The sequence below is a fragment of the Cyprinus carpio genome, chromosome A3 (genome assembly GCF_018340385.1).
Source record: "Cyprinus carpio isolate SPL01 chromosome A3, ASM1834038v1, whole genome shotgun sequence".
NCBI classification, from domain to species: domain Eukaryota; kingdom Metazoa; phylum Chordata; class Actinopteri; order Cypriniformes; family Cyprinidae; genus Cyprinus; species Cyprinus carpio.
In genome coordinates, this window is record NC_056574.1 from 13,108,677 (window position 1) to 13,120,601 (window position 11,925).

Sequence of the window (11,925 nt, forward strand, 5' to 3'; positions counted from 1 at the left end):
GAGACTCTGAAGCCGTAGAAGGGGTACACGCGAAAATAATCCTCGAAAACATTTTAAGATTTCGTTTGCTTTTACTATTAAAGTTTATGTTTCATAATACTGATATGTTTTGCATATACTCAAAATAATGTATCTGAACAGTTGTATGCCCAAATAGAAACGCACAACTCATTTGACACATTTGACCCCTGTACTTTAAATTAGTGGTAGCGTCCAACTCACCCGCGTTTCCGCGCGAAATAGCGGCCCGCGCGTATTTCTCAGCTGCTAACGACAATTCATAAAGCCCGCTGCTGTTGGCCCTGTCAGATCTTGATCGCTTTTATCTGTTGTTGTTTTAAATCGTGTTTTTAATTAGTCATTTTCTCTGATCAAACGCGAACTTGAAATGCCTACCAGAACCTCATTGTCTTTGCCAGAGGATGTCAAGGAGCGGTACGGTGCTGTATTTGTCTTAATAGAGCTGTGACGAGAGACTGCATTTCATAGTTTGCTCTTTCGCGGGCTTTGCTCGCTAACGTTACTCGTTACACGTCGATTTCGTCACATAACAGCCGCTGTATTGTGTGCAGTTTGGAGATGAAAAACATGTTAAATTTTTATTCTAGTTAGCATTTAGCCGTGCTACAAATGCTGTACCCGCCATCAGCTCGCGTGTAGCGGGAAAAACAGGCAACGGCTGGTTGTTTTGATGCGAGCAAACTCGCAGGTGTCAGTCTGACTGTATTTGGCGCCAAATACACATGTCCGAGTGGAGCCCTGCCCGCCTCCTGTCTCTCTCTGCTCAATCACTGCACAAGTCTTTAGGCTCATACCTGCGAAATCTTGCTGCAATTTCTGTAATTTACTCAAAATCTTCAAAAGTGATGTTAATAACAATTATCGACTGTCTCTGCGTGCGTGCGTGCTTGTTTACATCCTTAATCCCATGATAGCGACGCACTTATGAGACCGTTATCTGAATTTAAAGATTAAATGTTGAAAATTGTAATCTAATTTCAAATGTTTATTGCACGTCGAAGTAATTTAGTTTTTTTCCAAGTTGTGTGGAGATGTGCTGTGCATCGTTAATGAGATGTTTACCTTCATGTTCCCAGGCTTCAGGAGCTGGATGAAGGTGGAGACAGTTTGTCAGATGAGGTGAGGGTCTTATGAATTAGTCATGATCAATTGGTCAGGTTATTGGCGATTTTTTACATGTAGGCATCTCACAAAAATCAACAATTTTTTAACATCAAAAATTAGCAGAATGTATGTCTTTCATGTAGTGGAAGTAGTTTAATAACGGAGTCGCCGTCTATCTGGTCCAGCACATCTTATTTTTTATGAAGAATTTTTTTTTTTTTGTCTGAGAATCTAATTTCGTGCCAACATTTATATAAAGATCTTTAATGCCTAAGGTTTATATGTGAAGTATTGTAAATATACTTTTTAGACTTTCTCGGGCTTTCCTGTAGCTCAAATAGTAGAAAATGGCAACGCCAAGCTAATGGGTCCAAATCAAGGAAAGCAATAACTTGTCAAATGTAAATGTCTACCTTTAAAGCATCTGCCGAACTCATTCATGCATTTCTGTAATGGTTCTGTAGTTTTACTTGATTGTGTACTTTCTTTGTTGTGGTAGGAGTGTGTAAAGGAAAAGCTCAGGTTACTGCAGGAGTTCCTGCTTGCTGATACTCAGGACCAGCTCAAAATCCTTGAGGACAAGTTAAAAAGCTCAGAGCTTTCCACTGTGAGTTACGCTGCCCTTTCAGTTCTCCTGTCTAGAACTGTTGAGAACTTGTGCTCCAACTGGTCTTTCTTTTTAGGACGTGTACACGTCAGAGGTGAAGGCAGTGCTCAAGAAAGCTCTGGGAGTTGTCAAGGAGGATGAAGGAGTGGAGCAGAACGGACATTCAAATGGCTTCTCTGAAAATGGGTCTCACAAAGACGAAGGCGAGCGGGAGGGAGCCATGGATACTCAGGAGGACGGAGATGCTATGAAGTCTCCCAGTGCCCCGAAGGGAAAGGGTGGCCGTCGCAGTAAAGCAGATTCTGAGCCCAAGAGTGAGTTGCAGGGGTTTAAAGGGGTTTTAATTGCCCTCCATGTGTTACAATGCTTGTATCTCTACATTGATATGATTGTACATGTTGTATTGAAATAATTGTTGATGTTTACATGCAGTGGTGGACAGTAACGGAGTAGCTTTACTTCGTTACTGTACTTAAGTACATTTTTCAAGTATCTGTACTTTACTGGAGTAGTTATTTTAAGTAACTTTTACTTTTACTTCACTACATTGCAAAGCATAAGATCGTACTTTTTACTTCACTACATTTCATAAAACATATCGTTACTCCTTATTATATATCACGTGCTCTGAGACGCAGAAGCGGTGTCTGATTCAAGAACGAACTGATTCTTTTCAATGAACCTTTTAAATCGGTTAGCAAATCACACCAAACGATTCATTCACGAATTAGAATGATCCGATTGCAGCTGTTCTCGAGTCTACAACTCACTGATTCAAATGAACCGTTTAGTGCGAGTCTCTAGTGAACTCAATTCACAACCGGGAGATCTTGTGAGCACGCGCGACTGATGCTGCTAAAAGTAAGTTACGAATGTCGAATTTTGAGATTAATTATTGTAACTGAAAATCATATTTAGGTCAAAATTGTCAGTTGTTTGTGAACTAAATCTTCTGTAAAGGGTGATCTATTTAAGCCCACTGAAATGCTTGAATGCAAACACATCAGCATCTGTGCCTCTTAGGTAAAAAACAAAACATTAAATTAACACAGATTAAATAAAATAACTAATGCACGTTCAAATTCCCGCTGCCATAACATTAAGTTGTATTAAAATGTTACGCATTTATCTCTGTGACGTCTGTTTTTATATTGTTTATCAACAGTATAAACGTTTATATTGTTTGAATTAACCACCCAAGTAGACAGATATGAATGTTTATTCATAACCATACTGAAAATAAGTAAATATTGGTAGCTGATGCTAACTGTCTAGCTAACAAGCTTGCTGGTGTTGAGTTGAGGTTATTTTTTAAAAATAAAGTCCAAATATTTTTATTCAACCACCTAGATATATTATGTCTGGGGGGAAAGAAAGGCTATGATGTTCAGAAACATGGTAACTACAGTAATTATCAAAGTGGGAAGTGATGCCCTCTGGGAGTATTTGGCCAGGAGTGTTTTTACACCACAGACAAGGTTTCAGAAAATGTTCTTCCTAACTTCAGGCCTTATTCTCATGGCATATATAACTGTGATGTTCTGCAAAACAACAAATTGTAAAACACTTTTTTTCTTACTGGTGAAAATCTGATGATCAAATGTGACCCTGGAGCACAAAAGCAGTCTGAAGTCGCTGGGGTATATTTGTAGCAGGTAGCCAAAAATACATTGTATGTGTCAAAATGATAAAATTTTTCTTTTATGGCAAAAATCATTAGGATATTAAGTAAAGATCATGTTCCATGAAGATATTTTCTAAATTTCCTACTGTAAATATATAAAAACTTATTTTTTGATTAGTAATATGCATTGCTAAGAATTCATTTAGACAAGTTTAAAAGTGATTTTCTCAGTGTTTTGATTTTTTTGCACCCTCAGATTCCAGATTTTCCAATAGATATAATCCTTTCCTAACAAACAAAAACATCAATGGAAAGCTTATTTAATCAGCTTTCGGATGATGCCCAAATCTCAATTTCAAAAAATTGACCCTTATGGTTTTGTGGTCCAGGGTCACCAATCTGTTTTCTCTCAGGTACATCGCAGTGTAAGCTTCACAGTGAACATTACTACATCACTCTTGTCAGCGTAGTCCATATCAACAACAAAAAAATATCTTGACTCCATGTAGTGGGTATTTTGAGAAAATTCCCAGGTATTTTGAGCAGTAGGATTATAAAAAAAAAAATGTGCTAATATAAAATTAAGTAGCCAGCCTATATAAAATTGCAAAATAAATCTATCTATCAGTACTTTTTTACTTAAGTACATAAAAAATCGAGCACTTTTGTACTTTCACTCGAGTAAAATTGAAAAAGGAGTACTTTTACTGGAGTATTATTTTATTATACGTATCTGTACTTTTACTCAAGTACTTGATTTGTGTACTTTGTCCACCATTGTTGACATGAATATACCTATTGTTGTTGATATAGCAGTAAAATATATATATATATATATATATATATATATATATATATTATCTATTATATATAATATATATATATATATATATATATACACACACACACACACACAAGTAAGTATCTGTACATTGTGTGCTGGATGTAGAGTATTTAGTCTTTATAAATGGTGCATTTTATTCCCCCACAGAATCTCCAGCCAGTACCAGGGTTACGCGTAACTCTGGAAAACAGCCAACTATCCTTTCCATGTTCTCTAGAGTGTAAGTCAACATTTTAAGAGTTGTCCTTGTTCAAGTCTGATGTGCAGTTTTGCACTTGGGCAGTTGAAATTAAATTGAGTTTGAATGAAACTTTGGTCATTTTATAAGTGGGTGTTTCTTCCAATAGCCCAAAGCGAAAGTCTGATGAGCTGAATGGAGAAGCCACAAGTGGTGCAGCAGAAGTGAAGCCTGAGGAAGATATTACAGAGGAGGTAAGGTTTTGACATTTAATGCTGTTTTAAGAAATCCATAGAAATATTTTAATTGGAAAAAAAAAATTTCTTCCCCGGTCAGTCCATGAAGAAAAACGCCTTAAAACAGAAGCTGAGAAGTGAGTTCCACATTAGTCAAATTAAACCAGTCTTTCTCAATATGCGATGCATCGGTGAAGTTAATCTTTTTACCCCCTCCTTTCAGTCCTAATGCTGAGAACACTACTAATGGCCAGATCAAGCCTGTGTCTGCAGCCAAGGTGATGCTCATTTCATTCCCCGTTTATGCTGCTGCTTGAATTAATGCACCAAATGAATCTCATTAATCTGCATTTTAGACCCCTCCACCAAAATGTCCCGACTGCAGGCAGTATCTGGATGATTCGGACCTCAAGTTCTTCCAGGGAGATCCTGATGATGCTGTGAGTGTTTTAATCCTTGAGCTGTTCTGTAGTGTTTGTTTGGAAGCTGCCAAGCGATTATCATTCTAAATGTATATTAAGAAAAACAACTCCTTACTGATCCACATCAGCAATTTAAATTTGACTTCTTGTGCCTTTGTAACACTTTTTAATATTGTTTGTTTTTTGTCTCTGGTAGTTGGATGAACCAGAGATGTTGACTGATGAGCGTCTATCCCTCTTTGATGCAAATGAAGATGGTTTTGAAAGCTATGAAGATCTGCCCCAGCACAAGATAACTAACTTCAGGTAATAAGGGGAAATGAGTCGTATCGAATGGTATTCATATTTTCTTTCTTTTTTTCTCTCCTCCAGTTATTTGACTGTTATAATCCTCATTCACAGCGTGTATGACAAGCGTGGGCACCTGTGTCCATTTGACTCTGGCCTCATTGAGAAAAATGTGGAACTGTACTTTAGTTGTGCTGTTAAGCCCATCTACGATGACAACCCATGCATGGATGGTATGTCCCAAGTTCTTAAACTGTGAAGGCTGACTATTAAGCCATTTTAGGGTTTAGTGTACATTAAATTGCTTGTGATTGTTCTCTTTAGGTGGGGTTCCTGCCAAGAAGCTTGGTCCTATCAATGCTTGGTGGATCACTGGTTTTGATGGTGGGGAGAAGGCTTTAATTGGCTTCACCACAGGTAAATATTTCATGAAGTAATCAATCTCATCCCAGTCAGGTTTGTCGAAGCACATGGAATCCAACCGGTCTTATTTCATCTCCACAGCCTTTGCTGACTACATCTTAATGGACCCCAGAGAGGAGTACGCTTCCATTTTTGCTCTGATGCAGGAGAAGATCTACATGAGCAAGATTGTAGTTGAATTTCTCCAGAAGAACCAGGATGCCACATATGAGGATCTGCTGAACAAAATTGAGGTGAGCTGATGGATGTGATTTTTCTCTGTCTCTCTCCTGTACTGTCGGCAGCAGTGCTGACCTGTTCCTTCATGTCTTAAGACTACCGTTCCACCTGCTGGGCTCAACTTCAACCGTTTCACAGAGGACACACTGCTGCGTCATGCTCAGTTTGTGGTGGAGCAGGTAGAGAGCTATGATGAGGCTGGAGACTCAGACGAGCAGCCCATCATCATCACTCCCTGTATGAGAGACTTGATCAAGCTGGCCGGTGTTACTTTGGGCAAGAGGTGAGTTTCCGTTTCATAGTCTTGGGGTGTTATATATTTTTTTTTTTTTTTTTTTTTAGTGTGAGCACTGAGTAGTGGTTGACCGTTAAAGATGACTGCTGATACTTACAAGAACAGTGTTACTAGATTTTTAGACTATTTAAACCTGTTAAACTAGCCTGAAAGCCTATGCTCTTAGTAACTGATTAATAAAATAATAATAATTACCAGTAATGTTTAATATAATCATTGGTATAATGCCACGGAGAGGTACAGTGGGTATACAAAAGAATCACCCAGCACATCTACACTTTGCAATATTTCGTCCACTCTTTGTAGAACTGCTCAAGTTCAGTTTGATTCTTTTCTATACCCACTGTAGCAGATGTATGCAACTGATGAACATTTTCTATTTTTAGATTATCCACAAAGTATTATCCGGTAATGGTTTTTAATGTCTCCTATATACTTGGACATCTGATCCAGTGCTAATGAAACTTTGACATTTGTTAAAATATTGTGCAAAATACTCTGGAGTTGGTCCTAAGGGGAGCCAAGGTTTAGCTGACGAGCAGCGATGGTTGTTTGGATATCAAATCTAAATATATATTCTGTCCAGTTGACACACAGGGCTGTGGTGAAAAAGAGAAACTTCAACAGTCTGCAGACACTGTAATGATAGAAAGCTTAATAAATCTGACAATATCTTTTTGTGAAGTGGATAAATGCTTTTAAATAGTTTATTTTTATTCTTTTTTTTTTTGTGCATGAACCATTTCTTGAAGCTATAGTAGACTCTGAGCATTCAGTGGTTTGTTGGGATGTTACGTTAACTCGTCCTTGTTGCATGATGTCCTCATGTTTCTAATAATCCTCTAACCTTTCCTAATGCAGCAGGCAGCTGTACTGGTATGTAAAGCCTATTTCTGCAGAGAGTGTGGCTTGGTTTTTTTATTTTTTTTTTCCCCATACACTCAAAATGCAGTAACCCGTGTTGGTGGTAAACTACTTCACTAGTTAAAAAGGGTGGGTGATGAGAACAAGAACGTTTTCCTCAGCTTATTTTCCCCCTACCTGACTTGCATGGCTCCGCATAACATGTTAATTAGGCCTCCCATTGTTTGAATTTACATGTTGCCCATTTAGAGAAATGAAGCCTCTGAAGGAACTGAATGTACTTTTTCTATAAAAAAAAAAAACCGAGCCAATCTGCTCGAGATCTTTAAAACAGACTCTGAAATGAGAAATTTGCATCACCCAGCCTTGACAAACTCAGTCCATTCAGTGTCCTGTGACCTCCATACACATTACGTGCACGGTTCCATTTTTGCTTGGCTGTTAGTGGTCTCTGTATCTAAAATGGTGTGTTTGTAGCTCATTACATTCATTTTGTTCTTCAGGAGAGCAGCCAGAAGACAAGCCATCCGTCATCCCACCAAAATTGAGAAGGACAGCAAGGGCCCAACTAAAGCCACCACCACTAAACTGGTCTATCAGATCTTTGACACCTTTTTCTCAGATCAGATTGACCAGAACAATAAAGATGGAGGTGGAGTGAAGAGACAACGGTGTGGTGTCTGTGAGGTAGATTGTGCAAAAATGGCCTTATATTGCAACCAAACTATGCATGCAATGTCAATGTTAACAAGGTGGCATTTCTTTCTTTCAGGTGTGTCAGGCACCAGATTGTGGCAAGTGTTCCGCCTGTAAGGATATGATCAAGTTTGGAGGCAGTGGCAGAAGTAAACAGGCTTGTCAGAAGAGGAGGTATGCTAACTGTGGGCAGTCTTCATACTTGCCTAATCATTCTGCTTGGCAGAAATGTCGTATTGGTACCATGCGTTGTGAAATAAGACTAAATGTCAGTCACTGGTCAGCTTTTTTTATGAATTGACTAACTTGAGTAGTGTGTTTTTTTTTTTTTTTTTTTTTTCTACAAATTAATCTGATCTCTTCCATGACTTGCATTTAATTAATAGCTAGTCTTTTCCTTTGGTTTTAGTAAAGTGAGTGTCAATTTTTACAGGAGTGCAAGAATTTATACATTGATTTGCCATTAGATTTTTCACTCCTTCCTGAGCAGATGTGTTGCAAACTAAAGTCTTAATTCGTGCAACATTTTAATTTTGCATTGAGCTTTTTTTTTTTTTTTTGTAAAACAGACTTTGACGTGCTCTTAAGTCAGTTGTTACCATCTGCCCTCACTGTTGCTTTTGCAGTGCCTCATTGTGTCCATGTTTGTTCCGTATGTGTTCAGTGCTGTGCTAATGCTAATAAAGCACAGAATCATCTTTAGTCAGCATGCTGCCCCCTGTCGTATTGAGTGAGAATAGGAACACCATTTTGAGAAGCTCTTTATTTCCTGCCAGTTTTTTTTATCCAGCTCTATGGCCTTGGATTTGTTTGCCAGAATAAAGCTAAATGGGTGTCTTGTCCCTTGTCCAGATGTCCCAACCTGGCAGTGAAAGAAGCGGAGGATGATGAGAATATGGATGAGGAGGAAGTATTGCCACTTAAGGAGACAAAGAAAATGTCTCAGGCAAAGAAGAAAAAACAGACGAAGAATAAGATCAGCTGGGTGGGCGAGCCCATCAAGGTATGTGATCTCTTACAATACGAACCTGGATGCCCACTTCCTGGACTTTAGGTATTGATTTTGTCCTTTCAGACTGATGGAAGGAAGGAATACTACATGAAAGTGCGTGTGGAGAATGAGGTGGTGGAGGTGGGAGATTGTGTGTCTGTCAGCCCTGCTGACCCATCACATCCCCTCTACTTGGCCAGGTAAACTTTTACTGAAGCAAACTTGGGTTCTTGGCACCTTAACTGGCGCTGTATTGCTTTAAATTGGTAAGTCAATGTTTTTGTTATGATTACAGGATTACGGCATTATGGGAGGATGGAGATAAGATGTTTCATGCGCATTGGTTTTGCCGGGGCACTGATACTGTTCTTGGAGAATCATCAGACCCTCTTGAGCTCTTCCTTGTTGATGAGTGTGAAGATATGCAGCTGAGTTTTGTCCATGGCAAGGTCAACGTCCTCTACAAGGCTCCAACTGAAAACTGGTTCATGGAGGTACAGATGCTGAAGTCTGATCTACATTTGTGTCAGTATCACACTGGGCAGGAGGTTTTAATATTTGTATGCTTTCAGGGTGGAATGGATGATGACATAAAAGTGATAGAAGATGATGGCGAAAGCTTCTTCTATCAGCTCTTGTATGATGGTGAATGCGCTCGCTTTGAGTCTCCTCCCAAGGTCACGCCGTCAGAGGACTGCAAGTATAAGTGAGTACCCCTTTTAGACCTTTTCTTTCTTACAGGTCAGTTTGTTTGTTTTTGTTTTTTTTCTGTGCATGCATTTCAACATGAAACGTTTTATGGCAGGTTCTGTGCCAGCTGCGTAAGGAATCGAGAACGAGAGGCTCAGGATTTGCCTAATGTCTGTGAACCCCTGGAGGATGAGAAGAGTGACTCTAAAGTCTTTTATGGTTTGGCGACCCTAAAGGGCGAGCAGTACAGAGTAGGGGACAGTGTCTATCTTCCCCCAGAGGCCTTCAGTTTTGCGTAAGCTTTTATTTTTCCCTGCCTTAAGATATTCTGAAGTTGAGAGCCATTTTATTAAAGGTATGTTTTCCCTTTTAGGGTGAAGCTTGCAAGCCCTGTGAAGCGTTCTCACAGGAAGGATGATGTTGATGAAGATCTTCACCCAGAATACTACAGGAAGTCCTCAGATTACATCAAGGGCTCAAACCTAGATGCTCCGGAGCCCTTCCGTATTGGGCGCATCAAAGAAATCTTCTGTAACAAGCGCAGTGATGGAAAGCCAGACAAAATGGATCCTAAACTGCGGCTCTATAAATTTTACAGGTGACATTTTCTTTGTCTTAAGAAGCTTCATTAGCCAACGGATCTGCTTTAAAAGTACAACCTTTAGCTTGAAGTTTCCACTAAGGCTGTACATAATCTTTACCTGAGTTCTTTTCATGATGACTGTTGCTTTCAGGCCTGAAAACACTCATAAAGGACCAAAGGGTGCCTACCATTCTGACATAAACCAGCTCTACTGGAGTGATGAAGAGGCGACTGTAAACATGGCAGAAGTGCTAGGCCGCTGTCAAGTCGAGTATGCAGAGGACCTGGTGGAAAGTGTGCAGGACTATTCAAGCAGAGGACCTGATCGCTTTTATTTCCTAGAGGTGAGGATGAGGGATTAGTGTTAAAAAGCAGATCATATGGTATCTTAATGTCCTAATATTGTGTTGAAATCCTCTACAACAGCTTTAAAATTCATCTGAGGTCAGAAAACATTGTCGTTTTATAAGAATATAGATTAACTATTAGTCATTTGCCAATGATTTTGAAACTATTCGTCCCAAGCAAGTTCAGAGCAAACCCCTTCCTTCCATAAGCCTACTCGGCTCTGATTGGTCAGCTGGCCAAGCCTGTTGTGATTGGCACAGAGAGGAGTCCTTGAGCAAGTTAGTGAGTGCTACCATTGACAAAGCGCCTTTACATAAAACCATAGTAAAGTGCTCAATCCGTTCTTAAAAAAATGACACAAAATACAAAAAATACTTATGCAAGCGAATCATGCCCACAGTTAACTTGACTAACTGATGAAACAATACAGTTTGTAAACCAAAATGTCTACTGTAATGTTTGAAGAACGACAGACAAAAGACGCTTCTGGCTTAACTTTTAATCGGAATACAGAACAGCTGTATCACAGGGGCACCAGTCAAACTCGCTCGTCTCTCTACAGGATCTTTTACTCCTTGCATTAACAATATGACTGCCGGTGCAGCAAAATAAACCACAGTTTCACAATGATTATTAATCAACACATTCTTAGGAAATGGTGTGTTCACAGCAAATTATCAGAACTATTTCAGTAAGACCATAATATCGTGCTTTACCTGGAAACCTAAAACTGCACTAGGTATACATCACATATTAGCAAAAAACTAGATATTGAGCACTCAATTGAGAATGTACTCATAACATATCAATTGTACTTACAGGTTGTGGTTAGGAGAGCTTGTTAGTCCAAAAAAAAAAAAGGGTATGAAGCCAACAAAGATTAGAGAAGCATGACCTGCTCTTTTAAAACAAAAAATAGATATTGCCATTGATTCAAGCCATGATGTGCCTTTCTCTTCCCAGCTGAACTGCAAAACTTTCAAAGTATTAGAGCAAAGTTTCAAAGTTTGTTTTCTCTTTAGGCATACAATGCCAAGACTAGGAGCCTTGAGGATCCTCCCAATCATGCACGATCAGCAGTGCATAAAGGCAAAGGGAAAGGAAAGGGGAAAGGTAACTATTGGTTTTTATAACTTTGAGATGTCAATCATGGAAACTTATTCTGAATGAGTTTCTTCTTGTGCTCTGTTCTGTTTCATTTGTCTAGAAATTGCCCATCATGAATGCAGTGGTGGTTATTCATCACTGGCTGTGGAGGACACAAACATCTAAAATGTTGTTTTCTGCAGGTAAAGGGAAGGGTAAAGCAGCCTTGCAGGAATCACAGGATCAGGAGCCGCAAGAGCAGACAGTCCCCAAACTGCGCACACTGGATGTGTTCTCTGGCTGTGGTGGTCTATCTGAGGGTTTCCATCAAGCAGGTTGGGCTTCTATTCAAAACTGTTTATAGAAATGTTGTATTGTAGGGGTTTTTAGATCTAAGAGGTCCCGT

The 11,925-nt window shown here is 39.3% G+C and overlaps 1 protein-coding gene across 1 annotated transcript in view; it reads left to right on the top strand.

The window, feature by feature from the left end:
* The first annotated feature begins 239 nt into the window (after positions 1-239).
* The window catches only part of LOC109081278 (DNA (cytosine-5)-methyltransferase 1-like), a 16,419-nt gene continuing 4,733 nt past the window's right edge, over positions 240-11,925 (top strand). Inside the window, exons 1-25 of the mRNA XM_042719024.1 lie at positions 240-435; positions 1,098-1,140; positions 1,625-1,732; positions 1,809-2,046; positions 4,348-4,420; positions 4,548-4,632; positions 4,714-4,751; positions 4,838-4,892; positions 4,971-5,054; positions 5,233-5,342; positions 5,439-5,557; positions 5,649-5,741; positions 5,829-5,980; positions 6,062-6,249; positions 7,629-7,812; positions 7,898-7,995; positions 8,674-8,824; positions 8,897-9,012; positions 9,108-9,306; positions 9,385-9,518; positions 9,618-9,797; positions 9,876-10,100; positions 10,237-10,429; positions 11,456-11,546; positions 11,723-11,854. Of these exons, the coding sequence (XP_042574958.1) occupies positions 389-435; positions 1,098-1,140; positions 1,625-1,732; positions 1,809-2,046; positions 4,348-4,420; positions 4,548-4,632; positions 4,714-4,751; positions 4,838-4,892; positions 4,971-5,054; positions 5,233-5,342; positions 5,439-5,557; positions 5,649-5,741; positions 5,829-5,980; positions 6,062-6,249; positions 7,629-7,812; positions 7,898-7,995; positions 8,674-8,824; positions 8,897-9,012; positions 9,108-9,306; positions 9,385-9,518; positions 9,618-9,797; positions 9,876-10,100; positions 10,237-10,429; positions 11,456-11,546; positions 11,723-11,854 (3,136 nt within the window). The 5' untranslated portion in view covers positions 240-388. The remainder of the gene's footprint in view (positions 436-1,097; positions 1,141-1,624; positions 1,733-1,808; positions 2,047-4,347; positions 4,421-4,547; positions 4,633-4,713; positions 4,752-4,837; positions 4,893-4,970; positions 5,055-5,232; positions 5,343-5,438; positions 5,558-5,648; positions 5,742-5,828; positions 5,981-6,061; positions 6,250-7,628; positions 7,813-7,897; positions 7,996-8,673; positions 8,825-8,896; positions 9,013-9,107; positions 9,307-9,384; positions 9,519-9,617; positions 9,798-9,875; positions 10,101-10,236; positions 10,430-11,455; positions 11,547-11,722; positions 11,855-11,925) is intronic.